Genomic DNA, 26,017 nt, shown 5'->3' on the forward strand with positions numbered 1-26,017 from the left:
GGCAGATATACCTAGTTATGTGTGTTAACAATGATTACAGGCTGGAGACCAAGAAGAACTATCATTTTTGCCAGCTGGGATGCAGAAGAATTTGGACTTCTGGGTTCTACAGAATGGGCTGAGGTAAATAAGACAGAAGAGTTCTTGTTTTCTTGGTCAACAGGCAACAAGTATTTATATCTCATGACTGAAGTGACTTAGCCTGCATGCATGCATCAGAGAAGGAAATGGCAACCCACTCCAGTGTTCTTGCCTGGAGAATCCCAGGGACGGGGGCGCCTGGTGGGCTGCCGGCTATGGGGTCGCAGAGAGTCAGACACGACTGAAGTGACTTAGCAGCAGCAGCAGGATAGTCACAAATAGGTTCCATTACCTAATATGGTTTTAATTTTGATAAATAGTCAAGAGAATTTAGGAATTAGAGTTTGTTTTTACTTTCATAGCAGATTGGCAAAACAGAATATCCTCTTAATTACTGGACTGTGAACAAATTTATTATTGTCAAAATATTTTAGTTTGTATTATTTGTTTTGTAAAAAATCTGTATGTTCAGAAAGTAGTTAAAACTAGCAGGCTGTTTCTGACAAATGACTTAACTTGTCTAAAAACTGATACAGATCCTTGGAGTTACTTTTCAAGCTTTTGAAGTTTCTTTGGATTTCTTCTATCTAAGAAAACATCAGATGTTCTATTATGGTGACTATACTCTATTATAATTTCACATTTATAGATTTGATACATAATTGTAAACATGGGTTTATTTTACCATTCATGAAAGTGCCTGATTGTGGAGTATAAGATGATAATTTTGTAAATTGACTTAATTTTTGCTTCAGCTATGATTAATTCTGTCGCTGACTCTTGATGCTTTAAGTGTCTCTCCTAGGCTCCCCTCTGTCATCTTCTTCCCTTAGCCTCTCTGTCCAGTATCTCTAAGTTCTTAAATGTGCAAGGTAAGCTCAGAAGGCAAGTGTGCCGAAAACAATTTCCCTCACCATCGTCTACTTTATAAGTCCAGATTTTGTAGAATTGCTTTAAAGCATGTCATGTATTTCTTGCCATCTATTGTTTCCTTCTGACTCCTTTCCTCTTACTTTACTTAAACAAAATATGAATTAGATAAATACGGAAGTAAAATCACACACAGTTACTTGTATCACTTATGCTTTGTTCCATTTATATTGCAAAGTTTTATTATTACGCTGATATTGTGAATATGCATTTTGGAATAGACTTAACTGTAGATGAATAATTTCTTAGGAATACATGCATGTATAAATATATATTTCAGTTCCTATAATTTCAGCAGCTTAAAATGAAGATAAAACAAATCCAAGATATAATATGCCTTGCATTAATTTAAATACATGTGGGTTAAAAGACAGTTTCGATACTGTTTCTAGTTTTCTGCCAGATTCTTGATCACATTCCACAGCATCCTTACCTTCTTAAATATAGCTTAGGAATCTTCTTTATTTCTACTGTAAGTATGTTATAATGGGGACTCTGACTCTATTTATCTATAGCAAAGTCAGCTGTCACCTGACCTGTGGGGGCAGCTGCAGAGATAAGAATCCTCATTTGTGTAATAACCACTCACAGCTTTAAATGTTTTTATTGTGACGTATTCTTATATGGTAGCAAGCTAGAGAGAGTAGAGAGGTCTCAGCATATTCACATATGTGTGTGACACTAGCCTTCCTCTGCTTTATCTTATAGGGTGAGTGTGTCAGACAGAGAGAAAGAATGTCTTCTCAGTCCTGTTGTCCATCCTCTCTCCCTCTAGTGTTTTTCTCTATTCTCTGCTTTTTTTTTGTTCTTTTTCTTCATCATACCTTAAAAAAGTTTTAGATAAATGCAAATTTTCAACTATTCACTTTAAATGATAAATTTACATGGGTATATCCAGTTTCAGTGGATCTCACACTTCTATGTATATGTAATGATTGCTAGAGATTCAGTTCAGTTCAGTCTGACTCATTGCGACCCTATGGACTGCAGGCCAGGCCTCCCTGCCATCACCAACTCCCAGAGTCCACCCAAAGCCATGTCCATCGAGTCGGTGATGCCATCCAACCATATCATCCTCTGTTGTCCCTTTCTCCTCCTGCCTTCAATCTTTCCCAGCATCAGGGTCTTTTCAAATGAGTCAGTTCTTCACATCATTTGACCAAAGTATTGGAGCTTCAACTTCAGCATCAGTCTTTCCAGTGAATAATTCAAGACTGATTTCCTTTAGGATGGACTGGTTGGATCTCCTTGCAGTCCAAGGGACTCTCAAGAGTCTTCTCCAACACCACAGTTCAAAACCATCAGTATTTCAGCACTCAGCCTTCTTTATAGTCCAACTCTCACATCCATACATGACTACTGGAGAAACCATAGCCTTGACTAGATGGACCATTGTTAGCAAAATTATATATCTCTGCTTTGTAATATGCTGCCTAGCTTGGTGATAGCTTTACTTCCAAGGAGTAAGCGTCTTTTAATTTCATGGCTGCAGTCACCATCTGCAGTGATTTTGGAGCCCAGAAAAATAAAGTCTGACACTGTTTCCTCTGTTTCCCTATCTATCTGCCATGAAGTGATGGGATGGGACCAGGTGCCATGATCTTAGTTTTCTGAATGTTGAGCTTTAAGCCAACTTTTTCACTCTCCTCTTTCACTTTCATCAAGAGGCTCTTTAGTTCTTCTTCACTTTCTGCCATAAGGGTAATGTCATCTGCATATCTGAGATGCAGGTTATTGATATTTCTCCCAGCAATCTTGATTCCAGCTTGTGCTTCTTCCAGCCCAGCGTTTCTCATGATATACTCTGCATACAAGTTAAATAAGTAGGGTGACAATGTATAGCCTTGATGTACTCCTTTTCCTATTTGGAACCAGTCTGTTGTTCCATGTCCAGTTCTAACTGTTGCTTCCTGACCTGCATACAGGTTTCTCAAGAGGCAGATGAGGTGGTCTGGTATTCCCATCTCTTTCAGAATTTTCCACAGTTTATTGTGATCCACACAGTCAAAGGCTTTGGCATAGTCAATAAAGTAGAAATAGATATTTTTCTGGAACTCTCTTGCTTTTTTGATGATCCAGCGGATGTTGGCAATTTGATCTCTGGTTCTTCTGCCTTTTCTAAAACTAGCTTGAACATCTGGAAGTTCACGGTTCACGTATTGTTGAAGCCTGGCTTGGAGAATTTTAAGCATTATGTACTAGCATGTGAGATGAGTGCAATTGTGAAGTAGATTGAGCATTCTTTGGCATTGCCCTTCTTTTATTCACTCACAGGGCATGGGAACTGCACTCTGATAATACTTTTGCCTCAGGGCTCACTGCTATTGCTATGAACAGTAACTAAGCATCATAATGTTTTTCTTGTTTAAATGTATCAGTGTTGTCAACCAAGCAGTTAACAGCATTTTCTCAGAAATTATTGTCAAAGGTATGGGTTTTATAGAGGTATTTGTAGACCCCTCTTATACCCAATTAATCTATTTTGTTTATATTCCCACAAAATGCTGTGAGTGAAGTAACAACTTTGCTTCAACTATAGGAGAATGTAAAAACACTCCAGGAGCGAAGTGTTGCTTATATCAACTCAGATTCATCTATAGAAGGTAAATTTTATTTTTGATTGTTATTAAATAGTATACCATCATTTAAGTCTGTACATTCAGTTTGTAAACCAAGGTTTTCCTCTTCCTATGTGATACCTCAATACCTTCATTTTCCATTTTACTAGAGAGAAAATCATTATAATTCAAATGAATCAATGTGATTCGTAACTAAATGATTGATCCTAATTTCTTTATATTTGCCTATTTTGAATTACTAGTCTTTAGCAGCCTTGATGGGAGGGGAGTTTGGGGGAGAATGGATAAATGTATATGTATGGCTGACAGCATTTGCTGTCCACCTGAAACTGTCACAACATTGTTACTTGGCTTTAAAATAAGTTTTTTTTTTTTAAAAAGAATATTTTTATTAAACACACTATGTGTTTTGACGATTATTCGAGATATTTTAGAGGGTGGTTAAACTTTGTATTGAATAACATTGAACTACCTGAGGTGCCAAAAAGAGGAAAAGAAAATCTCTAGTATGTCATTACATTCTTCATGTGGAGATAGTAAAAGGATTGGACTAAAATATTTCAGAAGAAATATTTTACAGAATATTTTATACAGAAATACCTCCTGAATGTAATGAAACAGATTTGAAGGGAGCAAAATCTACACACTTCCTTTGACTCTAATATGTGACATTTGTATCTCCAGGCTTTGTATTATTATTTCTAGATACATGTCAGAGCGCACTTACTAGCCACTGACATGCTCTGGTCTAATGTCTGCTGTATACTATTGTATTAAATGAGTGAGGGAATTCCCTGGGGTGGTCCAGTGGTTAGGATGCCACGCTTACACTGCTGTGGGCCTGGGTTTGATCCCTGGTTGGGAAACTATGAATGAAGAGAATGAATACTGTGGCCTTACCCCTTCCTTTGCCGAAGTCCCCCTGAGTGATACTGCCTTAGTGAAGAATGACTCACTGGTACTGTGGGAGCTGCCGCCTTAGCAAACTCCAGTGTCCTAAGTGTGTCCTGCAGCCTCTCTCGCCACTGAAGAATTATTTCCATCCTATTTTTGTTGTTGTTGTCTTAAATAATAGTCTTTATTTTTACACAAAGTGCTGCAAAACGAGGCAGTTCCCCAAGGGTGACTTGGAGCTAGAAATTCCATCCGGAGTGTGTAAGTGTTAGTCGCTCAGTTGTGTCCAACTCTTTGCAACCCCATAGACTGTAGCCTACCAGTCTCCTCTCCATGGAATTCTCCAGACAAGAACACTGGTGTGGGTTGCCGTTTCCTCCTCCATGTTTCCACCCTATTTTTAATTCTCTGGGAATGATGCATTCAATTTGAAGTTTATAGTATCTTGTTTGTACTTGGAAAATAAAGTTAGAATTAAATATAGATTGGAGTTTCATTTGGAAGTATTAAAATACTTTATGTGTCTTGTGTATTTTTCAGGCAATTACACTCTCAGAGTTGACTGTACACCCCTTCTTCATCAATTGGTGTATAAACTAACAAAAGAGGTATGTAGTAGATGTGTCTTAATTTTTTCTGATGGACAGTAAATAACTCTTGTTTTCTAAGTTGGTGATACTTAGAGTGGAGAAAGGAACGGAGAGTATATGTTTGTAAGTATATGTTTAATGAGGGTAATAAAAAATGTTTGTGTGTGTATCCCTACATAAGTTCTTATAGGTCCCAACTAGAAACCTGAGGTCATGTAGCTTATTAAAACCCATTAAATTCCAACATTGTTTAAACAGACTTTCTGAAATTAACTGCTCCTTTTCACCCCACCTGCCCTGCAAAACCAGGACTCATTGACAGTTTCAAGGTCAGCTCTTTAATGTCTGTCTGCTGTTCTAAGGCCTCATTGTAGATCATCTTGGACGATCTCCTAAGTACATGGCCAGGTTACTAACAAGTACAAATTATAAATGAATAGGAGTTTGGGCTGGGATTTTTTTCCCCTGCCATTTGTAAAAGCATATTTTTCTATAAAGAGTATAAAACACAAATGTTCATGTAGATAAAAAGAGACGTTGATGTGAAATAACATGTGCTTTAATATTGGCAAAAATGTAATTGTTCTGTCTCTTTTCTTAATATTTGACTTATCTTTTCAGATCTCCAGCCCTGATGATGGTTTTGAGAGTAAATCTCTTTATGAAAGCTGGTTAGCAAAGGACCCTTCGTCAGAAAGTAAAACTTTGCCTAGGTAAATCATTTGTATGCACGTTTTCTACCACAGGATCAGTTGAGTTCCCAGACATGCAATTGTTTCTCCAGACATGCAATTCTCAGATGTCTCAATGGTTTGAGAATATTTTTGCAAATATTTAGTAAAAGATTATTAGGTATTACTTTGCATTCTTGTATAAAATTACATTCAGATATGTATTAAATAAGGGCTTCCCAGGTAGACACCCTGCCAATGTAGGAGACACACGAGATGCAAGTTTGATCTCTGAGTTGGGAAGATCCCCTAGAGGAGGAAACAACAGCCCACTCCAGTATTCTTGATTGGAAAATTCCATGAACAGAGGAGTCTGGCGAGCTACAGTCCATAGGGTCACAAAGAGTCAGGTATGGCTCAGCACATGAATTATATGTATTAAATATATTAATAAATATAACTTCAAATGGTAATGATGAAGTAAAAAAAAATGATGGGTTATTTCTTTCTAAATTTATTAAGGTGCATTATCAGCATCCGCCAAGTTATGTCTTTACCTGTGGTTAGTTTAGAATTTGTGCAAGAATTAATTTTTACTTCTCATTTGTACAACAGCTGTCTTGCACTTATTTTGTATTTATATTTGTTTTCAACTGCTATGCTATTTCTAAAACCAGCTGTTGGTAACAATTCATAGCAAATAAGGCTTGTGAGAGTTTAAATGTATCTTCATTATGTTTTATTTACTTATCCAGAAATAAGAAAAACACTAGAGTAAAAGATTAAAAAACATCCCAAGGTCTCAATCTCAAAAACACATCTAATAGTTTGGAAGTATATAGTTAGGTTCTTAATGTCTACATAATTTTATATTCTGTTTTACTGACATCATTTTGAGTGAAAATCTTCTATGTCATTACATTATATATAAATATATATGTATGTATACACTGGCTTCTTAATTATATGCAAAGAAATAAATTAGATTTATTTCTGAAATATACCAGGGCACATTTAGAGTCTTCGTGATCTTAAATGTAGACTTTCTCATGACAGTTCTCATACTAGACCACAGTTCTCTGAGGGGAGAGATCATATCTTATTATTTGTTTTTCCCTCAAAAAATACCATAAATGCTGAGGCCATAGTTACCCGTGAACTTCCTGATGTTCCAGCTGGTTTTAGAAAAGGCAGAGGAACCAGAGATCAAATTGCCAACATCCGCTGGATCATGGAAAAAGCAAGAGAGTTCCAGAAAAACATCCATTTCTGCTTTATTGACCATGCCAAAGCCTTTGACTGTGTGGATCACAATAAACTGTGGAAAATTCTGAAAGAGATGGGAATACCAGACCACCTGATCTGCCTCTTGAGAAATTTGTATTTGAGAATTTGCAGGTCAGGAAGCAACTGTTAGAACTGGACATGGAACAACAGACTAGTTCCAAATAGGAAAAGGAATACGTCAAGGCTGTATATTGTCACCCTGCTTATTTAACTTCTATGCAGAGTACATCATGAGAAATGCTGGGCTGGAAGAAGCACACGCTGGAATCAAGATTGCCGGGAGAAATATCAATAACCTCAGATATGCAGATGACACCACCCTTATGGCAGAAAGTGAAGAGGAACTAAAAAGCCTCTTGATGAAAGTGAAAGAGGAGAGTGAAAAAGTTGGCTTAAAGCTCAACATTCAGAAAACGAAGATCATGGCATCCGGTCCCACCACTTCATGGGAAATAGATGGGGAAACAGTGGAAACAGTGTCAGACTATTTTTCTGGGCTCCAAAATCACTACAGATGGTGACTGCAGCCATGAAATTAAAAGACGCTTACTCCTTGGAAGCAAAGTTATGACCAACCTAGATAGCATATTCAAAAGCAGAGACGTTACTTTGCCAACAAAGGTTCGTCTAGTCAAGGCTATGGTTTTTCCTGTGGTCATGTATGGATGTGAGAGTTGGACTGTGAAGAAGGCTGAGCGCCAAAGAATTGATGCTTTTGAACTGTGGTGTTGGAGAAGACTCTTGAGAGTCCCTTGGACTGCAAGGAGATCCAACCAGTCCATTCTAAAGGAGATCAGCCCTGGGATTTCTTTGAAAGGAATGATACTAAAGCTGAAACTCCAGTACTTTGGCCACCTCATGTGAAGAGTTGACTCATTGGAAAAGACTCTGATGCTGGGAGGGATTGGGGGCAAGAGGAGAAGGGGATGACAGAGGATGAGATGGCTGGATGGCATCACCATCTCAATGGACGTGAGTCTGAGTGAACTCCGGGAGTTTGTGATGGACAGGGAGGCCTGGCGTGCTGCGATTCATGGGGTCGTAAAGAGTCGGACACGACTGAGCGACTGATCTGATCTGATTTGATAGTTACCAGGTTGCCAAATTTGGTGTCACTGCCCAACTCTGGTTGTAGTCAGTACAGATTTATAGTTTTATCATAGGTATAAACAGATGTAATAGGGAAGTTCCTTTTTTTCCACATTTTAATCAACTTTATTTTCTAAAGTTTAAAAATAAATTTTAAAATAAATTAAAGTTTGTTATTTTAAGTAATAAAAAAAGTTTTCATTGTTTAAAATCAGCATATCGTCAGGGTGTTGTTGTTTAGTTGCTAAGTCTGGTCCAACTCTTTGCAACCCCATGAACTGTAGCCTGCCAGGCGCCTCTGTCCATGAGATTTTCCATGCAAGAGTACTGGTTGTGGGTTGCCATTTCCTACTGCAGGGGATCTTCATAGGAAAGTTTTCTTGAGGTTGGTATACCTTTTTTAATTTTTGCAAAGGTACCATACAGTTCCTTGCAGTTGTTGGGACAGGATTCATTGTCCCATCTATTTATATTATCTATTTTTGCATTTATTTATTCATGTGTGTGTGTTATATTTTACATTTAGAATCAACAAGCTGGGATCTGGAAGTGATTTTGAAGCTTATTTTCAGAGACTTGGGATTGCTTCAGGAAGAGTCCGTTACACTAAGAATAGGGTAAGCCATCTTCTTTATTTTGGATACATAGCACTTAATCCACTTTCTTTTTGTTAGGAATTCTGTCATTTAGTGGTTGGGCACTGGGCACTGTGCCCTGGGAAGAATGCCAGGGATAGAGCTAAGACTGTAGGTCCTACTGTAGATAGACTGAGAAATAATTTGTGTTATTTTGTGAATGTTCACTGCCAGGGTTATTCAGTGAAGTGGTAATTGACAGAGTAATGCCAGGTGCTTAGCTGGTTATCACTGCCAAGAGGTTTGCATCCTTCTTCTGATGCAGGTGTTGTTGGAAAATTTAGTTCTTTTCTGGTCTGCCCCATTGCATCTCAAGCACATTGATGGGATGTAAGTATATGGGTTAGGCAAACCTATACCATTTTTGTCTATGTTATAAGTTATGTCATAAGTCATATTGAAGATTACATCAGTACACTTAGGTCTGTCAAAAATTTTACTAATTTTCTGATAAGTGCAATATGCCAACAACATGCTTGTCTAGAATACATATCCCTTGCAAATTTGACTATCCAGAATACAACTAAAAACAGGGAAGTTAGCAAAAACAGCTGCAGAATAACCCAAAATAAGTGCATAAATCAGTATACTGCTACTCATTACACTTCATTCGTAAGAGATGTACTTTTGGGAATTCCCATCAATCAGACTCCATGCTTCCCCTGCAGGGGGCACAGGTTAGATCCTTGGTCGGGGAATAAAGGTCCCACGTGCCATGTGGCACAGCCAAAAATTTTCTTTTAAATATCAAAAGACATATACACAATGGAGTGTTACTCAGCCATTAAAAAGAATACATTTGAATCAGTTCAACTGAGGTGGATGAAACTGGAGCCTATTATACAGAGTGAAATAATCCAGAAAGAAAAACACCAATACAGTATACTAACGCATATATATGGAATTTAGAAAGATGGTAACGATAACCCTGTATGCAAGACAGCAAAAGAAACTCAGATGTATAGAACAGTCTTTTGGACTCTGTGGGAGAGGGATAGGGTGGGATGATTTAGGAGAATGGCATTGAAACATGTATAATATCATGTAAGAAACAAATCGCCAGTCCAGGTTCGATGCAGGATACAGGAAGCTTGGGGCTGGTGCACTGGGATGACCCAGAGGGATGTTATGGGGAGGGAGGAGGGAGGAGGGTTCAGGATGGGGAACACGTGTACACCCGTGGCAGACTCATGTTGATGTATGGCAAAACCAATACAATATTGTAAAGTAATTCGCCTCCAATTAAAATAAATATTTAAATTAAAAAAAATAAAAATAAAACGACAAAAACTCACCACACTGTACACTTAATGCTGATGAATGTTATTAAATTACACCTCATTAAAGCTGCCTTTAAAAAAAGAAAAGAGAGGCACTTTACTCTCTTTCAAAGCCTGTTCACTTTTGTATTCTGTCATCATTCTGAACAAAGTGATCTAGTTTTTAAGACAATGCAGATTAAAAGCAGAATGTTAGATAAATGGAAGGAGATAGATACAAAGATTTCTTTCAGTGATATGAAAAGCAATAAAAATGATAGGTTTATATCAAAGGAACAGGTAAACTAATGTTAAGAAAAGCAGATCTAAGTAGTCAATATTTACATGGGGTACCATCCTGTAACAATTTGTTTATAATGATAATCCTTAATTTTGTAACAAAGATTAGGTGGCATGTGGATATACATTACTTGGGAATGCAGGCGAAGGGCTTAAAGGTACAGCTGACCTTTAAACAACTCAGGAGACAGAGGTGTTAACCCCTGGAGAAGTTGAAAATCATGTGTAACTTTACATTTGGGATCCTATAGTATGTATTTATTATAAAAAAAAATCTGTGTATAAGTGAATCCCTGCAGTTCAAACCCATGTTGTTAAAGCGTCACCTGAATAACCCTCCAGTTATTATCAATTACTGAGCTGCACAGAACCTTTCATTCTCAATCAATTGATTTCTAACTGTGCTGATATTCGAGTATGTACTCCTTAATTGTCAGCAAAGCAATGAGGAAAATTTTCAAGAAGCAGTATTTTAAATGAAGATTATATGAATTACTAAGTGAATAATGGTAAAATTTTAAGTTGGTGAACATTTCATGGTGAACTCTTAGTGAATTAGCCTTAAGTTTCTCCTTTATTGTGATGAAACTCAGCGTACCATATGGTTATGTTTTTTAATGGAAGCATTTTATAATTCCATAAAATATAATTTGAATATTTAATATTTTTCTATACTTGATCCCTCTCCACCTTTTTTTCCTCCAGAAAACAGATACTTACAGCAGCTATCCAATATACCATACAATTTATGAGACATTTGAGTTGGTAGAGAAGTTTTATGACCCCACATTTAAAAAGCAGCTTGCTGTGGCTCAGCTACGAGGAGCATTGGTTTATGAGCTTGCAGACGCTAAAATCATTCCTTTCAATATTCAAGACTATGCAAAAACTTTGGAAAACTATGCAAGGAGTATCTATAATTCATCCAGGAAACATGAGCAAGCATGTAGAGGCCATGGAGTATCATTCGGTAAGAAATGGTTGGGCAGGTATTTTACAGTTGTCAAGTTAGAGCTTTAAAATATCCTCTCCTGTCATCAATGCATACAGTTTCATCCAAGAATTTATCCCCACTTCATTTCACCATTCTGCCTTCTAGACAAAGAACTTTAAACACCTATTACACAGTGCCATTTAGTTTGATATGTGTAGGATGAATCCATTGTGCTAAGTTTGTGCTGCAAACATTGGGCTGATAAATATTTTCCCTATATTGCTGCCTTTAAAAATGCTTTTATTGTTATAAGTACAATACTATTATAGTGTAACCATATTACAGAAAGATGGGGAAGTAGAGAAAGCCACAAATTCCGCTACATATATGTATTATAATTACTACCATTATTATTACAGCATTTACCTATTAGTGTTTTCCTACATGGAGGATTTTTACATAGTTTTCAGCATTCCTTCCTTTTCTATCTTGCCTTTTTGTGGTTGCTGTTTCACACCAAGTCTCTCTTGGGAAGCAGTGATGAAATTTATTATAGCACAGAGTAGTGTAGGAGCATTAAGCATTGTATCTTAAAGTAGTTTCCTGGCTCTAATATTTAGTCACTGTCAGATCTTGGGAAAGTTACTTAACACATTTATTGTCCATTTTATTGTGAATAAAATAGGAAAATATGTTTCCAAGATTGTTGTGGAGATTCAGTTGGTTGGTACATAGAAATAATGGTGACTGACAGTGCTCATAATGTTAGCTATTATTACTGTTTTATTGTAACCATTCTCTTTTACTATTCTGGGAGTACATCTTCTTTGTATATATAAAGTTAACAAACATGTACTGAGTGTCTGCTGTGTACCAAGTGCTCTGTTATTTCCTGGAAAATAGAAAGAAGTTTAAGAAATAGTCATTGTCCTCACAGAGCTTATATTCTCATGGAGAAGGAGAAGACCAGACACAGGAGATAAGCTGTTAGAGGGATACATGGAGAGTACTCTAAGGGCCCTGAAAATGAGTACTGGATGGTCAGTAATGGTTTCTGAATATAGTCACATAGCAATTAGTAATCTTCAGAAAGAGGATTAGCAGCAATACTAAGATCTAGAAACTGAAGCAAAGAAAAATTTAGAAAATGGTGCTTACATCATTATGACTCTACAGTCACTGCAGTGATGGGGAAAATGAAGAGAGATGAAACGAAGAAGCAAGCAGAGCCTGAAGCAGGATGGGTGTGCGGAGTCCTGTGGCTGTCCAGCATCTGTTTCTCTTCATAAATGCCCCAATTTCTTTCTGGTGAATTAGCCTTTACTAATTTTTATTATGGAGGGTCCAACTGAGAGACAGATTAAACAGTTGCAGCAGAAGGACTGTGTACAAAGTTGATGGATAGATGGATATACAGTTCTCTACATCCTGCTTATCAACTCATTGCATTGTCTTATATTCCTAAGACTCTACTAAAACTGCTGTTTCCAAAGGTTTCATTTACTTATGCCACTGAATCCTAGGGACACGTTTCGATTTTTCTCTATTAATATTTTGACTTTTGTGTTTCATTTGAAATTTAAAGTTTCTTCAACACTCTTTTCCCTTAGCTTTCATAATAGCTACTATTAGATTGTTTGATTTGTACATAATATTAAAAGCAGCAACAATAATTGAAGGCCAAAAGAGGACCTTATTTCTTCTATTGAATGTACTTATACTGAATGCATTACTTACTAGCTTTGTAGTCTCACAGAGATCCCATGTTTGGAGCTGTAATACTTTATCTATAAAATGAATATTGAATCCCCTGCATTATAGGATTAATGCAAGAAGCAAATCAATAATGTATGGTAGTATCCAGTTTTGAAAAGATGGAAAATGATGAACAGGTTGTTATAAAAATGATACACTTTCCTAATCTCTTTTCTTAGAAATTTTGTGAACTAAAGATTGATCAGACCAAACTGGATCCCAGTTCTCAGAGTTTGAATGTATCAGCTTGTCTGTCACAGGTTGCCTTAAATAAGATCTTAAATGTACTACTTAAAAACTAAAAATGACATTATTTTATTCTGTAATAATTATAGGAATGAAGCTCATTTATAGTGTCTGGCATACAGTTGTCCCAATAAAAAAGTACTGAAAGAATAAATAAATGAATGCTGAGTTTCTGATAAATTGAGTTTTTATGTCCTAGACTCTTGAAATTTGTTACTTCCTTCAGAACCAATTTTGCCATTTAAAATTTTATACATTATTTCTTTGTTACAAGATATCCTCATACATTCCAAGGATCTACAAGAAGACTCAGTAGAAAAATAGTTTCAATACCTATTGAGTCATAGCAAGCTAGCATGGGGACGGCGGGAAAGTGAAACTGAAATGTGAAGCACTTGTGGTTAATAATTTCACCTCTATTCTTCTATTTTTTAAAGAGTCCTTATTTTCTGCTGTGCAAAACTTCTCAGAAGCCGCTTCAGATTTCCACAGAAGACTTTCACAAGTTGATCTGAATAAGTAAGTTTCAAATGTAAAGCTATCTACTGTTTTTAAAAGCAATGTGGTTAGTGGAATGAACTGTGTGCCCTCAAAGAAGCATTCAATTCAGAATCACTGCTAATAATTCATAATTCAGATTATGGTCTTCCAACCAGCAGCATCAGCCTCACCCAGGAGCTTGTTAGAAAGACAGAATATCAGAGCTCGTGCCAGACCCGCTGAGTTGGAATTCTGCAGTAGAGTCTCCAAGTAGTTTGTATTCACATTAAAGTTTGAGGCACGTTGCTACTGAAAGATAAAAAACTCATCCCATGGCGGGGGCTAAGGACACATGTCTTTGGAAGTTTGCATGGTAAGAATTCTGACTGCTGCTGGTAATTCATAATTCTGAGGGTTTAAGTGCATTCATAACCCATTTTACTACAGTCCCAAATAGTCCTGTGAACAGTGTAGAAATTCTTTCTTATACTTTTTTTTTTGCATGTCCTTTAACCTCTTACCACTTGAAAGTTGAAAAATAATTTGAATTATACTCAAAGCATTATTTAACAAGCATAAACTGCACCACCTCACACTTCATATCACTTTTCTTAATATTTTTAAAATTCATTCAAACAAGGTTTCCCACCTCCCATGCAGGCAGAAAGCTGTGTCAATCATTGTGAGGGGCCTTTCTCTCTCCCTGGGGTTGTAGGACAACCTAGGGAACTTGTGCAGCACCCCAAAAGATTAAGTTGGCAGATTCCAAGTATGGAGGGGCTCCCTGCCCACGAGGTACAGCTGTCTGTCTCCCTGCCTGGAGACTCCTGCAAACTCCCTTCATTCTGTGTTGTTCAGCCTTTACTCTGCTACTTTCCTCCATGGTGGAACTGAATGACTTATCAAGAATAGCTTGGCAGTCCACGCTGTCTATCTTTGCAGGGGTCCTGGCTCTCCTGCAAAGAATTAAAAATGTCTTTCACTTCTTTAGGGAAAGTCTGTGGTCTTGAAAAAGAAATCAAACCATTTCCTAATCAGTCTCTTTGTCTATTATAAATAATAGAAAGATGTGCCTGCTGTTATATGCAGCTTACCATATAAGCCTGGGTATTTAATATTCATTTTCTTAGAAGTCTGTGATTTAGAAGTTTATTTTCCCCATGCCTTATCCTTATTTAATAGTTTGAAATGTGGCTTCATGGTAAGGATTTTAATTATCTATTTTTGTATTCTCAAAGCCCCATGGTAGTGAGAATCATGAATGACCAGCTGATGTTTCTTGAAAGAGCATTCATTGATCCTCTTGGTTTACCAGGAAGGCCGTTCTATAGGTAAGGAGGTAACAGGTATTGCACTAAAGGACACCAAGCATGTCACTCTGACCCAAACCAGCGTTCCTGGAGGTCTGCTTTAAACTACTGTGAGATGAGTGGAAAGTGGATATGTGTACTGAAGGAAACACGGGTGAGATTATGCAGGTGGCCTTAGTGGTGAGGAACCCGCCTGCCGGTGCAGGTAGACGTAGGAGACGGGGGTTCGATCCCTGGGTCGGGAAGATCCCTTGGACGAGGGCACAGCAGCCCCCTCCAGTGTTCTTGCCTGGAGAATCCCATGGACAGAGGAGCCTGGCAGGCTACAGTCTATAGCATTGCAAAGAGTTGGACACATCGGAAGTGACTTAGTGTGCATGCAAGATAGTATACTTTTTTTTTAATTTATTCGGCTGGGCTGGGTCTCAGTTCCATCATGCAGGCCCTTTGTCTGTGCACACGGGCTTTCCAGTTGTGCCACACAGGCTCAGAAGCACATGGGCGCTGTAGTTGGGGTGTGTTAGGCTTCATTGCTCCACAACACGTGGGATCTTAGTTCCCCCACCAGGAATTGAACTCCTGTCCCCTTCATTGCAAGGCTAATTCTTAACCACTGGGCCACCAGGGAAGTCCCTTAACAGGGTAATCTGTAATATCAGAAAAATTAATTTCATATCCTGTATTGCTTTGCTACAGATATAAATGGCAAATGATAGTTGAAAAAGACTCTTTGTGACAAAATCTAAAAGACAGAATCTTAAAGGGGATCTTATAGCTCATGTGGTTCAACTTTCTACATGAATCTTTTCTGTAGGGTTTCAGGAAAGTGGTTATCCAGCCGCTGTTTGAATCTTCCAATGATGGGAGACTTGCTACCACATGAGAAAGTTCATTCAGTTATAAGAAAGATCTACTTAATAGAAAGTTTTCATCATGAAGATATATTTCCCCATAATTTTCTCCCTCTGACCTTGTACTGCTCTCCAAGTCAAGTAGAATAGTCTCGATCTATTTCCATATAGCGTTTAGGGTTTCAGAAGATGGGTGCCATAGTTTCTCGTAACGAATTGTATTTTTTCCCAGTGTCTTGGCTGCTTTTGGATAGTCTCCAGTTTGTCAAAGTGCCTTTTAAACTGTGGTTCCTTGGTAAAAATTAGAAAGGGCCTAGAGTCAGAAATCTATGTTCTAGTTCACTTGGCACATGTGTGATTTACAGCAAGTCATATCTAGGGCTTGCTCATCTGAATTAAGAGGGTGATAACAAGCTATTTTACAAGGCTGTTTATAGTCAAGTGACACAAACAAAAGATAGCTCTACATATTGCATTTCTTATAAATATTAGTAATTAGTGTTAACATTTAATTGATTATAATCCTAGGCATTTAGAACCCATCTCTGCCAAATACCAAGTGTCAGCTGGGCAAATTACTTCTCCAAGACTCAGATTCCTCAGCAGTAGATGGAGATTACTGTGCTTATACCCCATAGGTTTATAAATTTAAGGCTTGCAGAGGATTTAGCTCAGAGAGGGATACACTGGGTACATACTTGCTGTTTTTAGTATGTGTGTTGCAGAAGTGAGCACAATAGTTGCTGTTTTTATAAAATCTTACATATTGTAAAGATAAATGTTTATTGATACAAATAAAATAGCAGCCATCAGTTAAGTATTTACATAAAACAAAGATTGAAAGCCAATTTATAGATTAATCTTTTTTTGCCTATGAGTCCATCTTTATATATATATATTTTTTTCAATTTATATGATTTATAAGCAGAATATCTCATTTTCAAATTCAGGCTCTATGGAGTTCCACAGAATAAAAAGGGGCAGTTCTAACACCTAGATGTGTCTGTTATTTCCTTCAGAGAAAATCAGAGATGAGAGTTTGGTGTTAAATTTTGAATGCAGTTATGTACACATTTGGTTGTTTATTTATTCATTTATATTTACATAAATGAGACCATATATCACCTTGCAACTGCCTTTTTGGGTAACAATTTATCTTAGAGGTTTTTCTGTGTCAGTATATATTCTTTTAGCTATTCTCATCTGTTTCATTGTTTTCCATTATATGGCTTGCATGTGTAAATGTTTAGTCCTTATTGAGTTTTTATTTTTTATTTATTTTTCCTTATTGAGTTTTTAATTAATTTGTTTTTTCCCTCAATTACTTACTATTAGAAAAGTACTGCTATAAAATGTCCCCAAGACCTACTTGAACATTTAGTATCTCTATAATCAGTACCTGGGATTTCAGGGTCAAAAGGTTAAACACATTTTAAATTTGATTAAGTAGCTGAGAAACTGTCCTCCAACTTAAAATATGTATTGGGAACTGTTCATTGAACACGAAGGCTATATTCTAAAGTGAGGGAGAGGCAGTTCAAGACGAGGAGATGCAGACCTCACCGCTCCCAGACACAGAATCGACAGCCACAGATGGAATGGTTTCCTCTGGGAAAAAAGAAAACAAAACCCTGAAAACTAAGTGAGCAAGTCCTCCATGTCAGGTGAAGGAGAAGTGTGGGTGTGAAAGGGGTAGAGGAGGCTCCTGACCAGTCTCACCGCAAATCCCACTCCACTGTGTGGTTGTAGCAACCAGCCGTCAGGAGGGAGCTCACAGACCCAGAGCTTCCCTCTGGGGAGCAAAGGGTTTGTCCCCAAATGAGCCACCTCACCTGTGCCTGAGGGTGAGCCTCCCCAATATCTGGCTTTGAGAACCAACGAGGCTGCATCCATGAGACCAAAGGGATGCACAGAAGCTAGAAATAGCCTGGGCCAAAAGAACTCTGCTAGATCACCAGCCCCAGCACAGAAGCAGCCCTTGAGTATCCCCCAGATTCTACGTGAAAGAGGTTCATTTGTTGATCTTAAAGCACTGGCTCAAGGGACAGGGACCGGTTAGAACCCTCTCTGGGGTGGAGGCTGGTGGGTACTCTGCTTTCCTCTGCCTTGCTGAGGCTGTGGGCACCATCTTTCCCCTCTTCTTTCCTGAAGGCGATGGTCTTCATGCAGTCCCTCTGCTGAGCTCCAGAGCACCAGTATCTCCAGAGGGAAGCTTTTATCTGCGTGTGGTGGTACTCTGGCTTCTGCACCTGGTGTCCTGGTTTTTCCAGCTGTCGCCAGCAGACACTCCTTGATTGCTTGGCTCGAGGTTGGGAGGGTGAGGGGGGCTTGCATTCCTGAATCCCATGGGGGTGTAACAATTGGAGAGCCAGTTCTTGCCACAGAGCAGACTGAAACACACCCCAGGTCTTTCTGAGGAAGAGGCTCCTTTGCCTGGCCAAGAGCTTCAGCCTGAAGGGCAGGGTTTCACTCCAACATGCTTCTAGAAGTCTGCAGGGCTGCCCTTGGGTAGTGAAGGCTGGTGGAAGCGCTCTCTGCTTCTCTGCCTCACTCCAGCTTGACCCTCTCTCAGAAGGGAGCTTATACCCTTTTCTGGTCCTCCAATTTTTGAAGCTGCTACTGGGGACGCCTCTACATTTTCTGACTGTGGTGACCAGAGGGAAGTATGCTTGCAGCTCTCAAGGGGATAGATAGGAAAAGAGAGGCAACAGACCCAGGGGCTGTCTTCTGGGGAAGGAGGCCCATAATCCTGTAAGCACAGCTCCAGGTTGAGGGGCAGGACTCTGATTCCACCCATGTAAGTGCTGGCTGTAAAGCAGAGAGAGACCCAGGAGGGCGGTGCTGTCTTCACACTCTCTCTCTGCCATGGTCCGGGAAGCCAGCATCTCTTGGGGGAGCTCTTAGAGATGTCTGGTGCCTCAGCTTCTGTGGCTGCTGCCCGAGGGGTGCCCTGATCCCGTGGCTCTGGTGGCCAGACAGGACTGCTTTCCTTGGTCCCACAGGGTTACGATGATCTCAGAGTCAGTGCGCGGGAGGCTACCGCCTGCAGTCACTGCACAGATGGCAGACTGAAACACAGCCTGTCTTTCTGTAAAAGAGGCCTGTTGGCTTGTCTTAGAGCTTCATCCCAAAGCACGGGGTTTTAGGCTTCCCAGTGGCGCTAGTGGTAAAGAACCTGCCTGCCAGGGCAGGAGATGCAAGAGATGTGGGTTCAGTCTCTGGGTCAGGAAGATCCCTTGGAGGAGGGCACAGTAACAGTCCAGGATTCTTGCCTGGAGAATTCCATGGACAGAGGTGCCTGGCAGGCTACAGTCCATAGTGTCGCGAAGAGCTTGACATGACTGAAGTAACTTGGCACACAGGCACCAAATAGAAAGCACGGAGTTAAAAGAAAGAATACCTTAATGCAATTGAGAAATGCACTGGATGGGTTCACTAGCAGACTAGATGAAGCAGAAGAATCAGTGACTTGGAACACAGGCAGTGGAACTCACAGAGCAACAAAAAGTAAGAAGGGTTTTTTAAAAGTGATGACCGTTGAAGGGACCTCTGGGACAACATCAGGTGAAGCAATGTGTGTCTTATAGAGGTTCCAGAAGGAACTGAAAACATCCCTAACCTGGGGAAGGAAACAGACATCCAGATCAGGAAACCCAGAGAGTGCGAATAAGATGAACTCAAAAGATACCCACCCTAAGACAAGCTGTCATTAACATGTCAGGAAAGGTGTGAACAGGACAGTGGAACTCCCCTGGTGGCCCAGTGGTGAAAACTTCATGCTCCCTCTACAGGGGGCATGTGTTCGATCTCTCATCAGGGAACTTAGATTCTGCGTGCCATGGCAAGGCTGATTAAAAAAAAAAAGTCTCAACAAACTGGATACAGAGGCAATGTGTGTCAATATAACATAGCCCATATATGACAAAACCACAGCTGCCTTTATGCTCAATGGTGAGAACCCCAGAGCATTTCCTTTAAGATCAGGAACAAGGCAAGTATGCCCACTCTCACCATTTTTATTCAACGTGGTATTGGAAGTCCTGGCTGTAGCAGTTTGGAAAAATAAACAAAGACATCCAAATCAGGAAGAAGTAACTGTCACTATTGCAGAAGAAAATACTAATGATTCCACAAATAAACTGTTGGGTTGGCCAAAAAGTTCATTCAGGTTTTTCTGAAAGGTCTATGGAAAAACTCAAATGTACCTTTTGGCCAACCCAATGTTAGAATAAATGAAATCTGTAAAGTTATAGGACACAAAAATCCATGTACAGGAACCTATGGTGTTTCTATATACTGATGATAAGAAGAAAAATTAAGGAAACACCTCATTTACAATTTTATCAGGTTTTCTTGATTCCTGAATCAATAATATTGTACAATACTCTCCCTCTACAGTTCTCCAGAAGATGGCATATGTACTAAGTAATATCTGTGACCTGTATCTCTAGTATCTCAGCTTACATATAGGTCAGACTATTAATATTTATAAACAGTTCAGCATGTATACTTGTTTCATTAAGGATGATCCACTTAAGACCATACTAAAATTCAAGAGCCAAAGCAATAAATCCTGATATACTCTGGGAAATCTAAATGATGACATTATAAATGTCTTCGATCATTAATACTTACAGAGACTTCTATATTTTGTCATATAGTAGCTTTACATTCTGAAGTAGCTCTAGGGTTTGACTGTTAGGCCTAATTCCTTTTTTTTTTTTTAAAAAGAAGGGATCTGAAGCACTGCCCCCGGCTGCCCACAGCTGCCTTTAATTTACTTTGTCTGCGCTGGGTCATCATTGCTGCGAGCAGTCTTTCTCTGCTTGTGGTGAGGGGGGCCACTCTGGTTGCAGTGCCTGGGCTTGCTGCGGCGGCCTCTCTTGTTGTGGAGCGTGGCCTCTGGGCTGTGCAAGCTCAGGAGTGAGTGTGGGCTTAGTAGGTGTGGCACACGGGCTGGGTTGTCCCGCAGCATGTGGTGTCTTCCTGGACCAGGGCTTGAACCCATGTCCCCTGGATTTCCTTAATTACCGGACCACCAGGGAAGTCCAGGCCTAATTCCTGATAAGAGTGATTAATCCAATATGTCCCTTTCTGCAAGGTAGAATTACATGCAGTGGGGAGAGAAGTGGCTTGATCTCCTGAGTTACTTACAAGATGAAGCAGGAAATCAGGTCCAGACTTTCCTTCTAGATCACAAATAAGTGTGTCTTTGTTGGCAACCCATATATAGCTGCTTTGCCTTTGTGGAATGGGCTTCGTTATCCTTACTAATTATGATATTTTTGAAATACACGCTACTTTGCTTGTTTCTTTTTAATTCTGAAGAGTATTGGGAATAACTGTCCTTCTTGTGGAATCTTTAAAAAAGGCAACACAAATGTAATTATTTTTTAATCTCTTATTAAAAAACATCCATAAATTATCCATGCTTTGTGGATATGTAGGCAGTTAGACAACTAATGCCTGTAATTTACAGGAAAATATCTGCTTATTTCTAGCTGCTTGGGTTGATAACGTGATATGATTCACTAGACCGATCTTATCAACTCCTTTCTTTGCTTAAAATTGTCCCATTGCCTAAGTGTCTCAAACAACAACATAAGGTTTTACTTTGGAGTAACAAAAGCAGATATCAGGAGGAGACACAATATTTCATTATGAATGAGATCTAACAAAGACACCACAAAAAAAGAAAGGAAAAGCATGTGAAATGTCATGTAAGAGTACTCTTTAGCTCAGCCTGTTCTCTGTGTTTTTTTCTGCTAGGCACATCATCTTTGCTCCAAGCAGCCGCAACAAATATGCTGGTGAATCATTTCCTGGCATCTTTGATGCTATGTTTGATATTGAAAATAAAGCAGATCCTCATTCAGCCTGGAAAGAAGTGAAGAAACACATTTCTATTGCAGCCTTTACAATCCAAGCAGCGGCAGGGACTCTGAAAGAATTCTTATAGTAAAGTCTCAGGTAACTGGCTGCCGTTAAAAGTCTGAGGATAAAATCCATCTTTCTGTTAACACATGAAGCCAGAGCATGCTAAAATTTTGCTTTTCATGTCATGTTTTGACTTTAGACTTCCAGCTTGTTCATCTGTAAAGAGATTTTTGGCTCTGAAAATTTAAAACTTCATCATCAAAGTGCTAATCCAATAAAACAAACCAAAGAACTTCATCATTTGTAGTAGAATGGAGTAAGAAATGGCAACCCACTCCAGTATCCCTGCCTGGAAAGTACCATGGACAGGGAAGGCTGGCTGACTACAATCCAAGGACATGACTGAGCATGGCCATGCATGCATATGGAAAAAGAGATAAAGTAAATGAAAATTCCCTAAAATAAAATATGGCAAGGAACTTAAACTCTTCAGACATTGTTGGCTAGAATGTAAAACAGTTCAGCCACTTCAGAAAACAGTCTGGCACTTTTTTATAAAGTTAAATATATACTTATAGCTCAAATTCTACTTCTAGATATTTACTAAGGAAAAGTAAAAACATGATCACCAAGACTCTTAGCATGTTCGTTGCAGCTTAATGTGCAAATAACTGTAAGGAAAGATTGAATGCATGAGGAGAAGGGGATGACAGAGGATGAGATGGATGGATGGCATCACCGACTCAGCAATAAAATGAAAGAATTGCCAGTCCATGTAACATTATTGGCAGACATTGTCGAGGGCAAGAAGCCAGACGCAAAAGAATGCTTAGCATGAGATTCTTCTTAATACACGAAGAAGCAAAACTAATCTATGGTATTAGAAATTAGATCATTGACTGCATGGGTCAAATAAGGGTCAGGGAGGTTTGTGGCACAGAGGGAAGTTTCTGGCATTATGGGAGTTTTCTCTATCATGATCTGGGTGATGTTTACACAGGTATACACATTTGTCAAACCTCATCAAATTGTACACTTAAAATGTATAACAATGATAAATGTTATTACCAATAAACAAAATCTGGCAAGCAAATTGGAATAGCTTCATTTTCCATCTTTTCTCATAATTTTTAGTAAGTCAGTTATTGAAAAAAAAACATTGGGATTCTACCTTTCTCTCTGCATTACCAGATCTAACAAATACCTTAAAATTTAGTAGAATACATCGATTTTTTTCCTAAAAGCAAAGTGATTGAATTGTCTCCTAGCTTGCTTTCTCTTTATCTTAACATTTAAAAATAAAATTATATAAATATGCATGTAATACTGATATATATGTATATACACATATATAAATATATACATTTTTAAGCTTTAAAAATCCTTCTGTGAATGGAGAGTTTGTGGCTAAATTTACACCCTCCCTGCTTTTCTCCTGCTGCCTCACCTTCTGTGAAATCATTATGGAGTACAAACGGTAAAGAAAAGTGTAATAGCCATGCTTTTGATAGCTTCAACCCTACTGAATAATATGTCTGACAGGTGAAAATAGTTGACCCTTGAAGAACATGAGGGTTAGGGGTGCTGACTCTGTGCAATTGGAAATCCATGTGTAACTTGCCAGTTTGGTCACTCCATATCCTTGTTTCTGCATGCATGCATTCAACCAACTTCATGCATTCGTGAAGGACTGTTGCATGTATTTAGTGAAATCAGGTAAACAGACCTGTGCAGTTGAAACCTATGTTGTCCACAGGTCTGCTGTAGTTGCCACAAATCTTCATACTCAGTCCTGTTGAACAGAATCATACTAGCTTGTACAAACTTTCATGAAGGGCCTAATGATTCAGAATTGTGGGTAATCTAAGACGAAAGCTTCCTAAAGCTTAGTTATTCAATTATTTTGCCAAAAAAGAGAATCAAAATCAGATGAACCCTCATAGGCAGGCAGGCACACTGACTACAATCAGAAGCTTTAAAGGGCAATAAAAGGTATTACTTATGAAATAAAAATTTATAAATCATATTGCTGCTGCTGCTAAGTCACTTCCGTCGTGTCTGACTCTGTGTGACTCCATAGACAGCGGCCCACCAGGCTCCCCCGTCCCTGGGATTCTCCAGGCAAGAACACTGGATTGGGTTGCCATTACCTTCTCCAATACATGAAAGGGAAAAGTGAAAGTGAAGTCGCTCAGTCGTGTCTGACTCTTAGTGACCCCATGGACTGCAGCCTACCAGGCTCCTCCATCCATGGGATTTTCCAGGCAAGAGTACTGGAGTGGGTTGCCACTGCCTTCTCCGAAGGAGTACTTACATAGCAATAATCACTCTACTTATAATAAATTCAGTTCTTTAGTCAAGGCATGGAGTGGCTGGATGTATTACAAAGACCTAACTTTTTCAGCTCTAAAGATACACATAGGCTCAGGGTAAAGATTTGAGTGTAAGAGGATATTCTGTGCAATTGGAAAGCAAAAGAAAGCAGGTACAGCCAGACAAAACAGACTTGATGCCAAAAATAGTAAAAGACAAAAGGTCACTGTATAATGATAAAAAGGTCAAAATATCCAGAAGATACAGCAGTCATAAATATAAACCCCACATTGGTACAATGAAACTTGTTAAGCAAATTCTAACAGAGCAAAAGGGAGAGATAGATAATGCAATAGTACTAGAGGCTTTCAATATCACACTGATAAGTGACCACTGATAATCCACATAAAATCAATAACAAATACTGAAATTTAACCATACCTGTAACAAATGACCTTAATAGACATATAAGATTTGAAATGAGCAGCAGAATATACATCTCAAGTGCACACAGAACATTATCTAGGATAGATCATATGATATGAAAAGAAATGAAAGCAAAAACACATCTCAATAAATACTGAAATCATGACAACTGTCTTTTTGGATAGCAATGGTGTGAAACTAGAAATCCACAAGAGGAAAGCTGGAAAATCTACACATACATGGAAAACAAACAAGACACTCCTACTAAACAACCAGTGAGTCAGAGGGGAAAAAAAATTATCTCACAACAAATGAAAATGGAAATATAACCTATCATGGGATGCAGGTAAAGCAGTTCTAAGAGGACAGACTATAGCAAATAAGTTCATATATTAATTAAATCTCAAAAAAAAAAAAAAAAACAAAAACAAAAAAACCCTAACTTTATACCTCAAAGATCTAGAAAAAGTTATCAGGAGGAAGGAAGGAAATAGTCAAGATCAAAGTGGAAATACATGAAATAGAGACCAGAGGGGGGAAAAATAGAATTAACAAAATTAGAGCTGACTCTTTGATAGATAAACAAAACCAACAAAACCTTTTACCAGACTAGAAAAAAAAAAAAACAACTCAGAAATGAAAAGGAAGACACTACAGAAATATTAAAGACCATATTAGACTATTATGAACAACTATATGCCCACAAGAGAGCCTTGAAGAAATGGATAAACTATAAACACAAACTACCAAGACTGCATCAGGACGAAGTGGAAAATGTGAACAGACTAGTAACAAGCAAAGAGGTTAAATCAGTGATCAAAAGCCTCCCAACACACTCCCGGGACTGGATGGCTCCATTAGCAAATTCTACCAAACATTCAAAAGAAAATTAATATCAGTCCTTCTCAAAGTCTTTCAAAAAGTGAAGAGAAGGAAACACTTCCAAATTCATTTTTTGAGGCCTCTAATTACCCTGATTCTAAAGCTAGAAAAGAACACTTAAAGAAAACAATAGAGCAATATCCCTAAGGAGTTTAGCTACAAAAACATTCAACAAAATCTTAAGACACAAAGGGGTTACACATCATGATCAGATGGGATTTATTCCTTGTATCCAAAGATGGTTCAACATGCAAATCAATAAATGTAATACATAACATTAATAAAAGATAAAAACTGCATTATTATTTCAGTAGATGCAGAAAAGCATGTGATAAAATACAACATCCTTTAATGATTAAAACTCCCTAGGCAGACTGGGTATAGAGGTACATACCTCAACATAATAAAGGCAATAGATAACAAACCCACAGTTAACAGATACTCAGTGAAGAAAAGCTGAAAGCCATTCCTCTAAGATCAGGGAAACAAGGCAAGGAGGCCCACTTTCACCATCCTGTTTCTATAACCCAGGGTTTCCTGCTCTGGCTAGAACAGATCATTTGAAAGTTTGTACGGACACATAAGAACCTGAATAGTCAAAACAATCTGAGAAAGAAGAACAGAGCAG

At 38.5% G+C, this 26,017-nt stretch overlaps 1 protein-coding gene across 4 annotated transcripts in view; it reads left to right on the forward strand.

The window, feature by feature from the left end:
• Nucleotides 1–22,867, forward strand: part of NAALAD2 (N-acetylated alpha-linked acidic dipeptidase 2) — a 52,064-nt gene extending 29,197 nt beyond the window's left edge. For 2 of the 4 annotated variants that reach the window (XM_027531546.1, XM_027531550.1), the window contains exons 11-19: nt 41–123; nt 3,551–3,614; nt 5,025–5,092; nt 5,696–5,787; nt 8,648–8,738; nt 11,021–11,285; nt 13,688–13,769; nt 14,969–15,061; nt 21,661–22,867. In XM_027531546.1, the coding sequence (XP_027387347.1) occupies nt 41–123; nt 3,551–3,614; nt 5,025–5,092; nt 5,696–5,787; nt 8,648–8,738; nt 11,021–11,285; nt 13,688–13,769; nt 14,969–15,061; nt 21,661–21,850 (1,028 nt within the window). In that variant the 3' untranslated portion in view covers nt 21,851–22,867. The remainder of the gene's footprint in view (nt 1–40; nt 124–3,550; nt 3,615–5,024; nt 5,093–5,695; nt 5,788–8,647; nt 8,739–11,020; nt 11,286–13,687; nt 13,770–14,968; nt 15,062–21,660) is intronic. The other 2 variants (XM_027531547.1, XM_027531548.1) reach the window with 2 other exon arrangements.
• Nucleotides 22,868–26,017: the final 3,150 nt, after the last annotated feature.

This window comes from Bos indicus x Bos taurus, chromosome 29 (assembly GCF_003369695.1).
Source record: "Bos indicus x Bos taurus breed Angus x Brahman F1 hybrid chromosome 29, Bos_hybrid_MaternalHap_v2.0, whole genome shotgun sequence".
NCBI lineage: Eukaryota > Metazoa > Chordata > Mammalia > Artiodactyla > Bovidae > Bos > Bos indicus x Bos taurus.